The sequence below is a fragment of the Erpetoichthys calabaricus genome, chromosome 1 (genome assembly GCF_900747795.2).
Source record: "Erpetoichthys calabaricus chromosome 1, fErpCal1.3, whole genome shotgun sequence".
Taxonomy (NCBI): Eukaryota; Metazoa; Chordata; class Cladistia; order Polypteriformes; family Polypteridae; genus Erpetoichthys; species Erpetoichthys calabaricus.
The window spans coordinates 172,833,876-172,851,921 of NC_041394.2; the positions used below are offsets into that span (position 1 = coordinate 172,833,876).

At 39.0% G+C, this 18,046-nt stretch overlaps 1 protein-coding gene across 1 annotated transcript in view; it reads right to left on the reverse strand.

Annotated features, from left to right (window-relative positions):
- The window catches only part of LOC114656855 (chromatin remodeling regulator CECR2), a 193,498-nt gene that overhangs the window by 66,803 nt on the left and 108,649 nt on the right, over nucleotides 1–18,046 (reverse strand). Inside the window, 1 exon segment of the mRNA XM_028808445.2 lies at nucleotides 14,991–15,147. Coding sequence (XP_028664278.2) covers nucleotides 14,991–15,147 — 157 coding nt within the window.

Below are 18,046 nucleotides of genomic sequence, written 5' to 3' on the forward strand. Positions count from 1 at the left end.
CATAAAATATTAGATTGGACACCTTCCCTTTTATTATTATTAGATTCGACACCTTCCCTTTTATTATTCCAGATCAGTTTAAATACCTAGGGGTAAATATCACAAGTAAACATAAAGCTCTTTATCAACAAAATTTCACCGTCTGTATGGAAAAAAATAAGCAAGACTTGCATAGATGGTCAACCCTCCATCTCAATCTAGCTGGAAGAATTAGCGTTAAGATGAATATCCTTCCCAAGCTTCTCTTTTTATTTCAAAACATTCCACTATACATCAATAAATAATTCTTTAAGCAATTAGATTCAACCATAACCTAATTTATTTGGAACCTAAAACATCCACGTATCCAAAGAGCGACCCTACAAAGACCCAAGACAGAAGGTGGCATGGCTCTACCTAACTTTAGTTATCACCAATATACTAATAACCCAATTGTGCTTCACTCACTCAGAATATGGAACCAATGTAGAAAGCATTTTAAGATGGAGAATCTTATCTGTGGCACCTCTGCATGAAAACCACCTTTTTCAACCCTCACAAACATATGCAGTTTTTAATATCTGGAAAACATTTGGGTTTAAATTACTTAAAATTACTTAGAGATCTTTATATAGACAATATCTTTGCATCCTATGAACAATTACATTCCAAATTTAATTTTCCAGCAACACATTTCTTTCACTATTTTCAAATTAGAAACTTTGTCAAACAGAACCTGCCCGATTTTCCCCATCTCCCACCTTCCTCTATGCTGGAAAAAATATTGCTCAGTCTCAAGGACTCGGACAGCATTTCTGCAATATATAAAAATATTTTACAGTCCCTCCCTTTCAAAGATCCAAGAGGACAATGGGAAAAGGATCTCTCACTCAACATATCAGAAAAAGAGTGGAAGGTAGCAATGCAGAGAATTCATTCGAGCTCCATATGCGCAAAGCATATAATTATTCAACTCAAAATTATATATCGAGCACATCTGTCTTGCTTAAAACTGTCCAAAATGTTTCCAGGGCAAAATCCAAACTGTGAACACTGCAATCAAGCTCCAGCCTCACCAGGTCACATGTTTTGGGCCTGTACCAAACTAACATCATTCTTGACAAAAAATTTTAAGTGCCTTTCAGACAGTCTTGGTGTCACAATCCCTCCCAATCCATTAACAGCTGTGTTTGGTGTTCTTCCAAAATGGGCTTAAAGTGGAGAAGGACAAACAAACTGATTGCCTTCACTATACTAGGCCCTATAGGCACGCAGACTTATTTTGCTAAACTGGAAGAATCCCAACTCTCCTCTTTTAATATTTTTATTTTATTAATTTTCATTGTAATCATTCCATACAAACAGATCAATTTATAACCCAACAAATTTGAAAACAAATCAAACCCCACCCCTGAGAAGGAGAGCTTAGCTAAAGGAAAATTTCTTTAAGCTTTTTAATAAGGCAACATTAGACAAAAGAAGGGGAGAAGTAAATATCTATATAAATAAGAGATGGAGAAGGGAGTTAAATGCAATAATAGTTAATTCTCTTATTCTAAAATAATATTGATTAAATCCTGCCAAGTTTTGAAAAAATTTTGTACAGATCCTCTAACTGAAAATTAGATTTTTTCCAATTTCAAATAATATAAAACATCAGTTTCCCACTGACTTATAAGAGGAGAATTAGGATTCTTCCAATTTAACAAAATAAGTCTGCGTGCCAAGAGTGTAGTGAATGCAATCACCGTTTGCTTGTCCTTCTCCAATTCAAGTCCATCTGGAAGGACACCAAACACAGCTGTTAGTGGGTTAGGAGGGATTGTGATACTAAGGCTGTCTGAGAGGCACTTAAAAATTTTTGTCCAAAATGATGTTAGTTTGGTGCAGGCCCAGAACATGTGACCCAGTGAGGCAGGAGCTTGGTTGCAGCGCTCGCAGGTTGGATCCTGGCCTGGAAACATTTTGGACAGTTTTAAGCGAGACAGATGAGCTCGATATATAATTTTTAGTTGAATAATTCTATGCTTTGCGCATATAGAACTCGAGTGAATTCTCTGCTTTGCTACCTTCCACTCCTTTTCTGATATATTGATTAAGAGATCTTCTTCCCAATGTCCTCTTGGATCTTTGAAAGGTAGGGACTCTAATAGGATTTTATACATTGCGGAAATAGTGTTTGTTTCCTCGGAATTGAGCAGTATTTTTTCCAGCATTGTGGAGGGTGCAAGGTGGGGGAAATCGGGCAATTTCTGTTTAACAAAATTTCTAATTTGAAGATAGTAAAAGAAATGTGTAGCTGGGAGGTTAAATTTTGAACGTAATTGTTCAAAAGATGTAAATATGTTGTCTATATAAAGATCTCTGAGCATTTTAATCCCAAAACTTTTCCAGGTATTAAAAACTGGATATACTTGCGAAGGTTGAAAGAGGTGGTTCCCTTGCAGAGGTGCCACTGATAAAAGATTTTCCATCTTAAAATGCTTCCTAATTTGGTTCCATATTCTGAGTGAGTAAAGCACAATTGGGTTATTAGTATATTTGCGATAACTTTCATTTATTGGATAGATAGATAGATAGATAGATAGATAGATAGATAGATAGATACTTTATTAATCCCAATGGGAAATTCACATTCTTCAGCAGCAGCATACTGATACAATAAATAATATTAAATTAAAGAATGATAATAATACAGGTGAAAAAAACAGACAATAACTATGTATAATGTTAAATATTAACGTTTACCCCCCCTGGTGGAATTAAAGAGTCGCATAGTTTGGGGGAGGAACGATCTCCTCAATCTGTCTGTGGAGCAGGACAGTGACAGCAGTCTGTCGCTGAAGCTGCTCTTCTGTCTGGAGATAACATTATTTAATGGATGCAGTGGATTCTCCATAATTGATAGGAGCCTGCTGAGCGCCCGTCGCTCTGCCACAGATGTTAAACTGTCCAGCTCCATGCCAACAATAGAGCCTGCCTTCCTCACCAGTTTGTCCAGGCGTGAGGCGTCTTTCCTCTTAATGCTGCCTCCCCAGCACACCACTGCGTAGAAGAGGGCGCTCGCCACAACTGTTTGATAGAACATCTGCAGCATCTTATTGCAGATGTTGAAGGAAGCCAGCCTTCTAAGGAAGTATAACCGGCTTTGTCCTTTCTTGCACAGCGCATCAGTATTGGCAGTCCAGTCTAATTTATCATCCAGCTGCACTCCCAGATATTTATAGGTCTGCACCATCTGCACACAGTCACCTTTGATGATCACTGGGTCTATGAGGGGTCTGGGCCTCCTAAAATCCACCACCAGCTCCTTGGTTTTGCTGGTGTTCAGGTGTAGGTGGTTTGAGTCGGACCATTTAACAAAGTCATTGATTAGGTCCCTATACTCCTCCTCCAGCCCATTCCTGATACAGCCCACGATAGCAGTGTCATCAGCGAACTTTTGCACATGGCAGGACTCCGAGTTGTATTGGAAGTCCGATGTATATAGGCTGAACAGGACCGGAGAAAGTACAGTCCCCTGTGGCGCTCCTGTGTTGCTGACCACAATGTCAGACGTGCAGTTCCCAAGACGCACATACTGAGGTCTGTCTTTAAGATAGTCCACGATCCATGCCACTAGGTATGAATCTAATCCCATCTCTGTCAGCTTGTCCCTAAGGAGCAGAGGTTGGATTGTGTTGAAGGCGCTAGAGAAGTCTAGAAACATAATTCTTACAGCACCACTGCCTCTGTCCAAGTGAGAGAGGGATCGGTGTAGCATATAGATGATGGCATCTTCCGCTCCCACCTTCTCCTGATATGCAAACTGCAGAGGGTCAAGGGCGTGTTGAACCTGTGGCCTAAGGTGGTGAAGCAGCAGCCTCTCCATGGTCTTCATCACATGTGATGTCAGAGCAATAGGCCGAAAGTCATTCAGCTCACTAGGACGTGATACCTTTGGGACTGGGGTGATACAAGATGTTTTCCAAAGCCTCGGGACTCTCCCCTGTTCCAGGCTCAGGTTGAAGATGCGCTGTAGAGGACCCCCCAGCTCCGATGCACAGACCTTCAGCAGTCGTGGCGATACTCCATCTGGACCCGCTGCTTTGCTGGCACGAAGTCTCCTCAGCTCTCTGCTCACTTGCGCTGTTGTTATTATGGGTGGGGATGTTTTTCCTATGCTGGTATCAGCAGAAGGATGTGTGGAGGGTGCAGTACTCAGAGGTGAGAGTGGGTTAGAGTGGTCAAACCTGTTAAAAAAGTTGTTCATTTGGTTTGCTCTCTTCACGTCTCTCTCAATGGTGGTACCCCGCTTCGAGCTGCAGCCAGTGATGATCTTCATCCCATCCCACACTTCCTTCATGCTGTTATTCTGCAACTTCTGCTCCAGCTTTCTCCTGTACTGCTCCTTCGCCGCCCTGAGTTGGACTCGGAGTTCCTTCTGCACGCGCTTGAGCTCATGCTGATCACCGTCTTTAAAAGCCCTTTTCTTCTGATTCAAAAGGCCCTTGATGTCACTTGTAATCCATGGCTTGTTGTTAGCATAGCAGCGTACTGTTCTTACTGGAACTACAATGTCCATACAGAAGTTGATGTAGTCAGTAGTGCAGTCAACAACTTCCTCAATGTTCTCATTATGAGATCCCTGCAGGATATCCCAGTTTGTAGTTCCAAAAAGTTCTCTCAGAGTATTCTCAGCCTCCAGGGTCCACTTCCTGAATGATCGTGTGGTTGTAGGTAGGACTCTAACTTTTGGTTTATAGTGAGGCTGAAGCTGAACCAGGTTATGATCTCCTTTCCCAAGCGCAGGCAGCGGGGTGGCGCTGTATGCGTCTTTAACGTTTGCATACAGTAAATCAATAGTCTTATTTCCCCGGGTGTTACAGTCCACATACTGGGAGAATGCAGGCAATGTTTTGTCCAGCGTCACATGGTTAAAGTCTCCAGCGATTAGCACAAGCGCCTCAGGGTGCTGCGTTTGTAACTTAGCAACAGCGGAATGGATGATGTCACTCGCTGACTCCACGTCTGCCCGAGGAGGGATGTATACAATAACAACAATGACATGTCCAAACTCTCTGGGCAAATAGTAGGGACGTAAACTTACGGCCAACAGTTCGATATCCCTGCAGCAAGTGGAGATTTTGACGTTAACATGTCCAGAGTGACACCACCGTGTATTAACATAGAGAGTGAGTCCTCCTCCTTTGTGCTTACCACAGGTACTTGCATCTCTGTCCGCTCTAACTGTGCTAAACCCGGGTAGCTCCACGTTGGCATCTGGGATGGTGTTATTTAGCCAGGTTTCGCAGAAACACAACAAACTGCATTCTCTGTAGGTCCTGACATTTTTCACCAGCGCAGCCAGTTCGTCGATCTTATTTGAGATTGAGTTTACATTCCCCAGAATCACAGAAGGCACCGAAGGCTTGAAACGCCACTTTCTCGCAAGCCGCTTCTTTTTTAGCTTAGTGCCGGCTCTGCTGCCACGATACCGCCTTCTTACCTCGTCGGGTAAATAGGGAACCACACCGGCACTGGCATTTGTTCTCAGCGCCCGAAGTTGAGTACTTGAATAGGCGAGTCTCGGCGTGTTAAAATCCATGCCCACGTTGTAAAAGTAAGTGTGTCCAGGGAAGGAATCCACATAAAATAAAGTGGTAGGAGTGATCAATAAATAAAAATAGAAAAATAAAAGTAGAAAAGTACACATACATATACAGTCATACACGGAGCTGCTGAAAAGGCTGCCACTCACGGCGGCGCCGGATGCAATGATGAGAGCAGAGCAGGGAATATAAAGAAGTACTACAGGATTTTACTTCTATTGCAGACCAAGCCTGTGTATGTGCATTTATTTGTGTCCAGGTTTTTATGGCTTGTATGTTTGCTGCCCAGTAATAAAACTGAAAATTAGGTAAAGCCATGCCACCTTCTGCCTGAGGTCTTTGTAGGGTCGCTCTTCGGATACGTGGGTGTTTTGAGTTCCAAATGAATGAGGTTATTATTGAATCTAACTGTTTAAAAAACGATTTATTGATATATATTGAAATGTTTTGAAATAAAAAGAGAAGTTTAGGAAGGATATTCATCTTAACAATGTTAATTCTTCCGGCTAGAGTGAGATGAAGGGTTGACCATCTATGCAAGTCTTGCTTAATTTTTTCCATACAGACGCCAAAATTTTGTTGATAAAGAGCTTTATGTTTACTTGTGATATTTACCCCTAGGTATTTAAACTGATCTGCTATGGTAAAAGGTAGGGTGTCTAATCTAATATTATATGCTTGTGAGTTCACTGGAAAGAGTATACTTTTATTCAGATTAATTCTAAGACCAGATATCTTTTGAAATTCTGTTAGTGCTGTTAAAACAGCAGGGACAGTGTTTTCTGGGTCCGATATATATAAGACCATATCATCTGCATATAGAAAAAAGGTAATTCCATTCGATCATGTCAAATGCCTTTTCTGCGTCTAATGATAGTAATATCTCTGGGGTGTTTGATTTTGCTGGTGAATATATAACATTAAACAAGCATCGGAGATTTGAAGATAGATGTCGGCCTTTAATAAATCCAGTTTGATCTTGTGATATTACCGAGGGCAGCACTTTCTCCATCCTTCTAGCTAGGATTTTTGAGAGTATCTTAACATCATTATTCAGGAGTGAAATTGGTCTATATGATGCACATTGTAACAAGTCCTTATTTTGGTTTAGGAAAGACGGTGATTAATGCTTGTCGAAATGTTTGAGGTAGTATTTGGTGGTCTTTAGCTTCTGTAAATGTTACCAATAAGAGTGGAGCTAGCTGAGTGGAGAATTTCTTATAAAACTCTACGGGGTAACCATCAGGGCCTGATGATTTCCTGCTTTGTAGTGACTTTATAGCGTCTAGTAATTCTGTTAGCGTTAGAGGTTTATCTAGTTCCTCAGCACTTAAAGCATCTATTTGTGGTATTTGTGAATTATCCAGAAATGCATTAGATTGCGTGTTGTCTTCTTTGGGCTCAGTGGAATATAAAGACTTATAGTAATCTCTAAATGTGTGCATTATTTTATTATGGTCGATGATTTCTTCTCCATTCTTGTTGGCGATTACTGGTATTGCATTGTGAACCTCTTGTTTATGAATTTGTTGAGCTAAAAGCTTATTAGCTTTTTCTCCGTGTTCATAGTAATGCTGTCTAGACTTATAAATAAGTTGTTCAGTTTCTTTAGTTGTTAAGATGTTAAGTTCTGTATGCAGGGCCTGCCTTTTCCTGTGAAGAGCTTCACTTGGACGCCTGGCTTGTTCTTCATCTATTCTAGTAATTTCATTTCTTAGCTCTGACACTTTCTTGGTTTCTAATTTATTTCTATGGGAAAGATATGAAATAATCTGGCCTCTTAAGAAGGCCTTTAGAGTTTCCCAGAGTGTTCCTGCAGAAACCTCTGTAGACGTGTTTGTCTCTAGGAAGAAGCTGATTTGTTTGGATATAAATTCTGTGCAGTTCTCGTCTGCCAATAAAAGAGGGTTAAGACGCCATCTGCGAGGTGAGTACGAGGGGCTTATTGATTTTTAGCTCCAAGACTAGAGGGGCATGGTCAGAGATAACAATTGTGTCATATTTGCATGATTTAATTGTAGGCAGGAAATTATTATCTATAAAAAAATAATCAATTCTTGAGTAGCTATAATGCACTGGTGAGTAGAACGAATATGTTCTTGAGTTTGGGTTAAGAAACCTCCAGGGGTCTGATAAGTTGTGATCATTTAAAAACTGTGTAATTATCTTTGCAGTATTAGATGTCGTCCCCCCTGTCACAGGAGTCCTATCTAAGAGTGGATTTAAAACACAATTAAAGTCCCCAGCCATTATAATTTTATGAGTGTTCACATTGGGAATGGATGCAAATAGATTTTGCATGAATTCCTTATCATCAACATTGGGTGCATAAACATTTATCAAAATCATTTTACTGTTATATAAGTTGCCCATGACCATCACATATCTCCCTTCAGGGTCCGACACTACCTCTGATGCTACAAATGGAACTGTTCTATATATAAGAATTCCCACCCCTCTAGTTTTCTTTATAAAGCTAGAATGGAACATTTGGCCAGTCCAGTCTTTTTGTAATCTGAACTGATCCTTGGTTAGTAAGTGGGTCTCCTGTAAAAATACTATTTTAGCGTTTAAGCCTGTTAGGTGAGAGCATACTTTCTTTCTCTTTAATTCGTGATTCAGGCCTTTAACATTCCAGCTCACAAAGTTAACTGTCCCATCATGGAGACATTGATTCTGAGTTTTTAATGTCATTTTATAGTTTTAATTGGTAATATGGCAGTTTTAATCTTAGTTTCAAGATTCCCCAGGAGTTGTTGCATGTTAGCCTGTTGCTGCATTGATATTTATAATTATAAGGATTATAAGAATAGATTAGATATAACATGCTCTCCTTCTCTCCCCCCTTTATCCCCCCACCCCCCCATTTTGCCTCCCCACATGAGGCTAGACCCCACTTCGCGATGTTCCAGTCCTCTGACATACGAAGAGACAGAGCACGTCCAAAACAAAACAAACCCCACCCTGCAGCGGCGTTACAGAATTAAAACAGAGATATCTTTTACAGTTAAATCCTTAATACTATCTGCCGAAAATGTTCTCATTAACAATATTTAAGCTTGAAATAATCTTCAGCGCTTTTAAGTTAAGATATTAAGATTAAAAAAAAAAAAAAAAAAACAACCCTGGGAGTGATTTTAAAAACTAGTCTAGGATAAACCTGGTAATTCATACTATAATAGTATAATGGTAATTGTATAAATAGTAGAACAAGCATTAAACCAAGGGTATGAAGTTAAACAGTCTACTTTAAGGTATAGTAAAATAAAATAAAATAAATAAATAAATAAATAAATAAATAAATAAATAAATAAATAAAGAAAAAAAGAAAAAAATAAATAAAAAAATAAATAAATAAAACGAATCCTACTTTAATCACTTCCACATTTTCACACTCACGTCTATAACTCTATAACTCTGATTAAAACATAAACATATAACATATAAAGCCCAGATAAAAAAAAAAAAAAAAAAAAGAAAAAAGAGAATAAGAGATGTATAATTATAATACCAGTCTCTTTAAACATGGATCCAGCGATCAGATCATAGGTCTTTCCCGTGCCTTGATAGAATACGGCTCTTTAATTTTAATTAACTTTCAAAAAAGTGTCGGAAACAGCTTCTTTAATTCTTTTTCAGCTTCTTCTTTGCTGAAGAAAATATAATGTCCATCTTGAACTTCCACTTTCAGTTTGGCAGGATACAAGAGGCTGTATTTGATATCGGCTTCCCGTAGCATCCTTTTAATGTCGTTGTAGGATCTGCATTTTACAGCTGTTGATGGTGAGAAGTCGGGAAAAATACGAATAAGATTATTTTCGAATATAATCTCTTGCTTGTGTCTGAGAAGTGCCATCACATCAAGCTTACATCTTAGTCGTTCGAAGCGGACAATAAAAGACCTAGATTTAAAGGCGCTTGGTATCTTTGTGCGATAAGCCGTGGCTATCTCATTGTCGAGTTTAAAGTCATCTCCAATTATTTTAGACAGTAATTCTACTGCAAATTTCACTGGGCTTGAGCTTTCTCGTTTCTCAGGTATACCCTCAATTCTTATATTATTTCTTCTGCACCCATCCTCCAGGGCTGCAAGTCTGTCTCCAAGTTTTTTGTATTCCGAGTTCGCAGCTGTGGCTTTTTCATCGGCGTTAGATGCCATTTGTTCCGCTGTTTCCACTCGAGCCGTGAGTCCCTGCTTAACGTCTTCCAGCTGATCTGAAACGTCATTAATATGATCATCAAGCCTTTTCAGTTTGGAGTTAGTTTCTTCAATGTGTTCCACTAATTTCTCCAACATGCCTTTAAAGTTCACGTCGAAACGTTCAAATAGACGCGTTTCCTTATCTTTGTTATCCTTCTTGAGCTCAGTGGCCACCTTCTTAAGATCATTTGTGTTATCTTTCTTAAGCTCATTCATGGCCGTAACCATGGCAGTGGCCAGTGTAGTGTTCATCTCTTTCTGTGTAGCTATCTGTGTAGCGATCATCTCTTTCAGTTCGGACAGTTCGCTTCTGCTTTCGTGCTCCGCAAGTGAAAATGCAGCTCCTGTTACAGGCTCGCGATGAGTAGATGAGAGCACGTCCTGCAGAGCCCTTTCTAGTCTCGAATGATCCTCTTTTAAATCAGTGGGTAACGGATGTTTTATATTATTTGAAATTGGAAAAAATCAAATTCTCACTTAGAGGATCTGTGCAGAACTTTTTCAAAACCTGGCAGGATCTAATCAATACTATTTTAGAATAAGCTCTTAAAGCACTGAGGAAGTAGATTCTCTCCCCATTTCTTTTTCTTCTCCATTTATCTGTATCCACCTAATACACTCATCAATTTATTTATTTTTACTATTTTTAAGTTTTAGTCCATTGGCCATGCTCTTTCACTCAGGGGTGGGGGTTGATTTGTTTTCAATCCTATTTTTTTTTTTTTTTTGCAAAAATTGATCTATTTGTATGGAATGATTACAATAAAATAAAATAAAATAAATAATAAAATAAAATTTTAAAAAAATAAAATGTTTACCACTTAATGAAAGCAGTATTAGGCCAGGTTTATACTTCATGCGACGCGACGTATGCGCCAGTGGACACTCCTGCTACGCAAACGTTTTACTGTTTATACTTGCATGCGTATTTTATGTAAATCTGGAGGAATCCACCAGGTGGCAGTGCGAGATATCACGGTGAGAACAAGTTCGGCTTCGCTGTGTTGTGAATTGCCTGGAACACCCATTAAATTCAGATGACACCTTACCGCAACATCTCTGAAAATGATGTTTAATGATTAAATCCATCAATCCAGGAATGTGCCAATTCCAGCTAGCATTGGGCACGAGGTAGAAACAATCCCTGGTTGGGGTATCAGCTCATCGCAAGGTCAATACAAGCACTCACATACACTGGCGTCATTTTAGTGTCACCAAATCTGCATATCTTTGGAAGGAAACCGGAGCACACTGTGGATATCCAGCAGGAAAACAAGCAAACTCCAGCCAGGGAACACCAGCGACGTGACTCCCTGCGAGACAGCAGTGCTACCGCTCCACCACCGTGTCACCCCCATGTGTGTAATTATTAACAGTATTCATTATTTAAACGAAATTAACGATTTATCTGTAAAATGTAACATACATACTTTAATGCATTTCATCATGAAAGTGATATCAGGTATAAATCTAAGGATTCTAAATGTGCAGAGAGTTGGAATATCATACATTTAATGTGTTCTGTGTGGTGATCTACTGATGTTTGCTACTCCTGTCAGGTCAGGAGGAAGCCCCAGAAGAAAAAGATGGCACAAACGATGGTATGAGAGATTTTTAAAATGTTTTGTGTCATTACGATCGGGAATATGCAACACTTGAATATAAAAGTGCCACGAATGCATCTGTATGTCGGCATTGCTTCACTACATTGAACCATTCATTTAACATCGAAGCACGCACATCGATCTCGTTGGATCTTCAAAGCAGCTTTCTGTCACATGTAGACAGTAAACAGAGACTCTGACGTCACATTCCAACTTTTATCACACTGTGCCCCACCCGACTTTGTGTTGGTACTGTAACTCGCGCATGCATTGCATTCATTTCGGAGGACATGCTCAGAGGAAACGTCAAATGAACGCTGGGAACGTGTGGCAGCCATGATGCGTGCGCATACGTATTCTGAGCATGAAGTATAAACAAGCCCTTAGAAATGCATTAACTAGAGACAACATTAATGACTCTGGACTATGAGAATATAGGAATTACAGAATCATGACTAAAGAATTGTGGATAGGAATAGAGTACTAGTAGGTACAGATGCTTCATGAAAGGCTCTATTTATGAAAAATAATATTCAAGCCCACATCTTCAAGATGGAAGAAGGAAACACATCAGAATCAGTGTAGGTTAAGCTAGTAAGGAAGAAAGGAAAAGATCTGGTTAGATAAAAACATTATTTAATAAATGACGTGTGCAACAAAGAGGTCATAGTGGTCATATACATCCGGCGCCGCCGAGAGTGGCAGCCTTTTCAGCAGCTCCGTGTATTACTGTATGTGTATGTGCACTTTTCTACTTTTATTTTTCTATTTTTATTTAATGATCACTCCTTGTGAATTTCCCATTGTGATTAATAAAGTATCTATCTTTTAACTTTCCAAACATTGAAATGGTGCAGATGGCAAATGATAGTTTTTTCCTTCCCCAGTATGTCTCAAACCTAACAAATGGTGATGCTGGTCTAGATCTCATCGTTTCAAGCAATAAACAGAGAAACAAGAACAGAAGTTACTGATACTTTAAGCAACAGTGATCACAACATGGTAAAATTTGAGATAATCATTGAAAACACACAAATGTACATCAAAATAAAGACTTATAATTTGAGGAAAGCAGACCTTATAGGGATAAGGAAGCATATACAAAACATTAAATGAGAAAGCAAAAACACAGCAAATAATTAACTAGTTGGGTATAGTATACTCTGTCTCCATTGAACTAACTATGCCACAAGTCAGTTTTTACATTGTACATCCCTTTGGCTACTTCATTCAAATTATTTAAGCATCAAACTTTAAACTTAACTTGCTTATTTTCTGCAGAACATAATAGCATATAATTATTGTAGCCCCCTAGTCCTTTCTTAAACTGTCTTTGTTCCAGATTGACAACTATGAAAATGAGTATAGTTTCTCATTTTAATTTTGTTAGTGCCATGCTCCTGGTATCCCCCCCATAAAACATTACTTAGAAGTCGGGTCACTTTTGTCTACCTTTCTATGGAATAGTTAGAGCCCTTACATTAAGTACTATACTTTGATTCATGATAAATCTGAGGGCAGGCTGTCTCTTCAGTGCCCTGAAATTAAATTCATGACTCCCTACTTTAAGTCCCTCAGTCTCATGTGCTCTGTAAACTTGGTGGAACATGGAGAAACAAATTGTCACAACTCCAGTTTGGCACTGCCATACCCCCTTTTCTTCAAGAATCCAGTTTTTTTTTTTTTTTTAAATTAGTGGCAGGCTAATGTCTTTTTAGCCACAGGCTGGACAACACATCAGCCTGTTCAAATTACTTGGGTCTAGGTTTTCTGTTACTACTACTTTTTTCCTTTTCTATTTTCAAATCAGATCAGTCCTTAAGGCAAACGGGGTTCAAAAATTATCCACACTCCCTTCCCACCCACTTTATAAATTTTCCTCATCATCTCCAAACTTTAAGCCAGTATTATCCCAAAATGCATGTCTCCAAAAGGCATCTACCAGACCTCTGTTATTTTCATTCTGGCAGGATAACCTCCTTTCTTCTCCCCTATCTTGTGGAAAGCTGTTCTTAACAACATCTTGGCATCCTCCAAAAAACTGAAACAACAGCATTCGTATTACATTGCTTGTGCTTCACCCATCATAAATGGCATGCTTTACATTTGATTCCTTTAAATGACCCTGGCACTTTTCTCCACATGTTTTGGGACTGCCCTCCAGTTTCTTATGTTACCATGAATGTTTCCTATCCAATATTTTCTCTGCTAAAATTTACTTTTTGCCTGTTATATTTCTTCTCCTGGACCTCTCTTCTTTTATCATGACATCTATTAAGCAGAGGTCTTTCTGGCTACCATCTCTGCCAAATTAATGTTAGTTTCTCCCTGGAAATCTCATGACTTACCTATCTATCTAGTGTTTACAGAGAGTAAGACTAGATACTTTATTAATCCCCAAGGGGAAATTCACATACTCCAGCAGCAGCATACTGATAAAAACAATATTAATTAAAAAGCAATAAAAAATGCAGTGCAAGTTTAAAAAAAAAAAATGCAAGGTGGAGAGTGCAAGGCAAGTATAATAGAAAATAATCTTGTATAGTGTTAATGTTTACCCCCCGGGTGGAATTGAAGAGTCGCATAGTGTGGGGGAGGAACGATCTCCTTAGTCTGTCAGTGGAGCAGGACAGTGACAGCAGTCTGTCGCTGAAGCTGCTCCTCTGTCTGGAGATGATACTGTTCAGTGGATGCAGTGGATTCTCCATGATTGACAGGAGCCTGCTCAGCACCCGTAGCTCTGCCACGGATGTCAAACTGTCCATCTCCGTGCCTACAATAGAGCCTGCCTTCCTCACCAGTTTGTCCAGGTGTGAGGTGTCCCTCTTTATGCTGCCCCCCAGCACACCACCGCGTAGAAGAGGGTGTTTGCCACAACCGTCTGATAGAACATCTGCAGCATCTTAAAGCAGATGTTGAAGGACACCAGCCTTCAATATCCCTTTAACCTACCATTACTTGAACTTTCAGCAGTGTGGATCAATGGATCATCTGGCTCCAATATAAAGAAATGGTTTAAATTGGTTCTGAGCTCGTTGGCTTAATCATAATCCTTAAATTTCTCACTATTTTTCTCCTTTGGGTCTGATTGTGTTTGTCTAGCCTTTCTTGCTGGTCTACATGGGAATCAGAAATCTTAAAAGGGAGCATTTTTACAAAGTAATTCTGGGAAGGTGGAAGGTTGGCCTAGTGAGTGGATGTTGTTGACCTTTATGGATACATTATGGTTTTTCACAGATTAATTTTTATTTTTTTTTATTGAACTTGAACATTTTGATCACAATAAAAAGTCTTAATAAACCATACCTATTAGGCTTTGCAAAGTCAATGTGGAAAGAGGAAACTTGGTGTATTTACTACAGGCATTGACAAAGACCATATCAAAAGTTAAAATATACATTCCACCACCTAACCAAAAAGAAAATAAATGTTTACATTATTAATACACTAAAATCCAAGTATTTTACTATGGCATACCATGTAAATGGGACAAACTTAAAAACAAAAGAATAAAAATCATCATAACTAAAACATACTTTAAAAAGAAAGGAGAATTTCAAGAATCCATTTGTGCACAAATTTAGAGATTTGGAAAACTCAACTAGCATGCTCTACCTTCCATTGCTTTGACTTTCTCTTCCATTGCTTGACGCTTCTCCTCCTCCAGGATTTTTGCTTCCTCTTTTCTCTGAGCTGTCAACAGCAGTAGACATTTTGTCTCCTCATCCTCTCTCTTTTGTTCCTCCACTTTTGCTATGGCCAACATGGTTTCCTAATGTGGCATTAATGAAAACTTAAAAATGAGTACAATGAAACAATAATACATATCAACAAAATAAACTGGGAATTCAAACTAAACTTTGCAGAATCAGACAGTGTTAGACCAGTAGTGAAAATGTAAGCTTAACTCTAACAAGTATACAATTAAACTAAATGAATCTGGGGATTGACAGGTGTGCATGAAAAGTACTGAATCTCACAGGGTGTATCTATGCCTGGAACTGTTTCATCATGTACTGTTTGAGTAGCAGGATCATGCCAGGTTACAAAAAAGTATGAAAGAAACAGAATGCAACCATTGGCAAGGTGTGCTAAGTAAGAACAAATTACAATACAAGTCCTAAATATGCTGGAGAAAATTGCTTCAGATTGATGGGGTCTTGAGTGATCCTTACTAGGAAGAGGAAACACACAACAATATTGACTCTATAATAGCAAAAATACAAGGGGCAGTCAAAAAGTTCCTGGAATTGTAATACAATGGAAGAGTGAGAGATCTGATTACACACACATTGTTGTGTAGGGGAGCACAGTATGTCTGTTGACTAGTTACAACAGATCTGGATTGGTTTCAGCATGTAGTATTATTTTAATTACTATTTGAGTTAGACATTTGCATAGTCATTCAGAGCTAGCGGCACTGCATATCTGAAGCTGATTTCCCCAATTTGCACATGAACTTGATGTTAGCACGTTGTTCGATCTGCAAAATTGCATTGAATGACTATGCACATGTCTAACTCATACGGCAATTAAAACAATACTACAATGCAAAACCAATCCAGACCTGTTGTGAATGGTCTACAAACGTGTTGCGTTCCCCACCACAACAATGTGTGTGTAATCTGATCTCTCACTCTCCCACTATATCACAATCCTGGGAACTTTTTGACTGCCCCTTGTAGACTCAGTCTGATACAAAACTTCAATGACCTTATAGGTCTTAATAACCATTTTTGTGACAACTTAAATATGTCCAAACTAATGCTCGTTAATATTCATTAATGAATTGGTTTTACTCCTTAAACACCTTTAAAGGAATACTCTACCCAAAAATATTTTTATATAAGTGAACTGCCCATGTGGTTTGGAATGATGGACAAGACAGCTTATTAATTTCATGTTTTGACAGAGAATAGACAAAAAAGCTTCAGAAAATAATACAGGTGACTAAAGGAGACCAATGCTGGATAATGGCAAACTGCATCAAAAATGCCCATGAAAAAATCTCACTCGTCACTGTATAATCACAATGTAAAAAAACAAAAAAACAAAACTGCATTAATTTTTTGCTAAATAATTTTGAAATAACTACTTCAGGAAAATCAGAACAGTGCGCAAATAAAAAATGCATTCAAACCAGATTAAGCTTTTGAACCTAAGAACCACCTCTCACTCACATTCACTGGTCAAGAATCAGGTATTCAATTCGAAAGAGAGAGGGAGAGAAAAAAAAGAGACAGAAAGAGAGAGAGAGAGAGAGATAGATAGATAGATACTTTATTAATCCCAAGGGGAAATTCACATACTTCAGCAGCAGCATACTGATAAAAAAAAAACAATATTAAAGAGTGATAAAAATGCAGGTATAACAGACAATAACTTTGTATAATGTTAACGTTTACCACCCAAGGGGTGGAATTGAAGAGTCGCATAGTGTGGGGGAGGAATGTCAAACTGTCCATCTCTGTGCCTACAATAGAGCCTGCCTTCCTCACCAGTTTGTCCATGCGTGAGGCGTCCCTCTTCTTTATGCTGCCTCCCCAGCACACCACCGCATAGAAGAGGGCACTCGCCACAACCGTCTGATAGAATATCTACAGCATCTTAATGCAGATGTTGAAGGACACCAGCCTTCTAAGGAAGTCTGGTCGGCTCTGTCCTCTTTTGCACAGAGCATCAGTATTGGCAGTCCAGTCCAATTTATCATCCAGCTGCACTCCCAGGTATTTATAGGTCTGCACACAGTTCACCTCTGATGATCACGGGGTCCATGAGGGGCCTGGTCCTCCTAAAATCCACCACCAGCTCCTTGGTTTTGCTGGTGTTCAGTTGTAGGTGGTTTGAGTCGCACCATTTAACAAAGTCCTTGATTAGGTTCCTATACTCCTCCTCCTGTCCACTCCTGATGCAGCCCACGATGGAAGTGTCGTCAGTGAAGTTTTGCACGTGGCAGGACTCTGAGTTGTATTGGAAGGCCGATGTATATAGGTTAAACAGTTTATTTACCTTCTCCATGAAGAGAGGAGACTAATTTTTGATCTTGGCCACCACAACAAAACACATGGGCTAGGTAACATAAAAAATATTTTTGGATGAAGTACTGCTTTAAGTACATTACCTCACAGATTTCTGCACAGCAATGAAGACAGCTGTTTCAAAACAGGTTACGAAAATAGCACACTATTCTAATTAAGGCTATAAATATAATTTTCTGTAATCTAAGCATAGTTTCCATTTATTGACATCAGCCAAATTATGTACTGTATATTACACACACTCTCCACCTGCTTAATTTAACATGCTTTGAAATTATTTCAGCTCCCTCAGAAGAGAAATCCAAGCATGGGAGCTACTTAAAGAAGCCTCTTTATTAACCCAAACAAGTCTGCTATTGTCTACTGTATAAAATTATTGCAGTAAAGGTGGAATCTTCCTTGTCTAAAGGTAAACAAAAGCTTTGAGATGAAAACGTATTATAGGGATTATGCTAGGAATTGTCCAGAGACTAAGAAGCCTAAGTCAAAAGCCAGTGCAAAATGTCACTGGAGAAGTCCTTAAAGTCTCCCATGGACCCCAGCGAGTCAGGCTCCTCATACTGAGAGATGGAAGGATTTCCTTAGGGAGCATACAAGTACAATGGATGCCCTTATGCAATCTCATTATATATA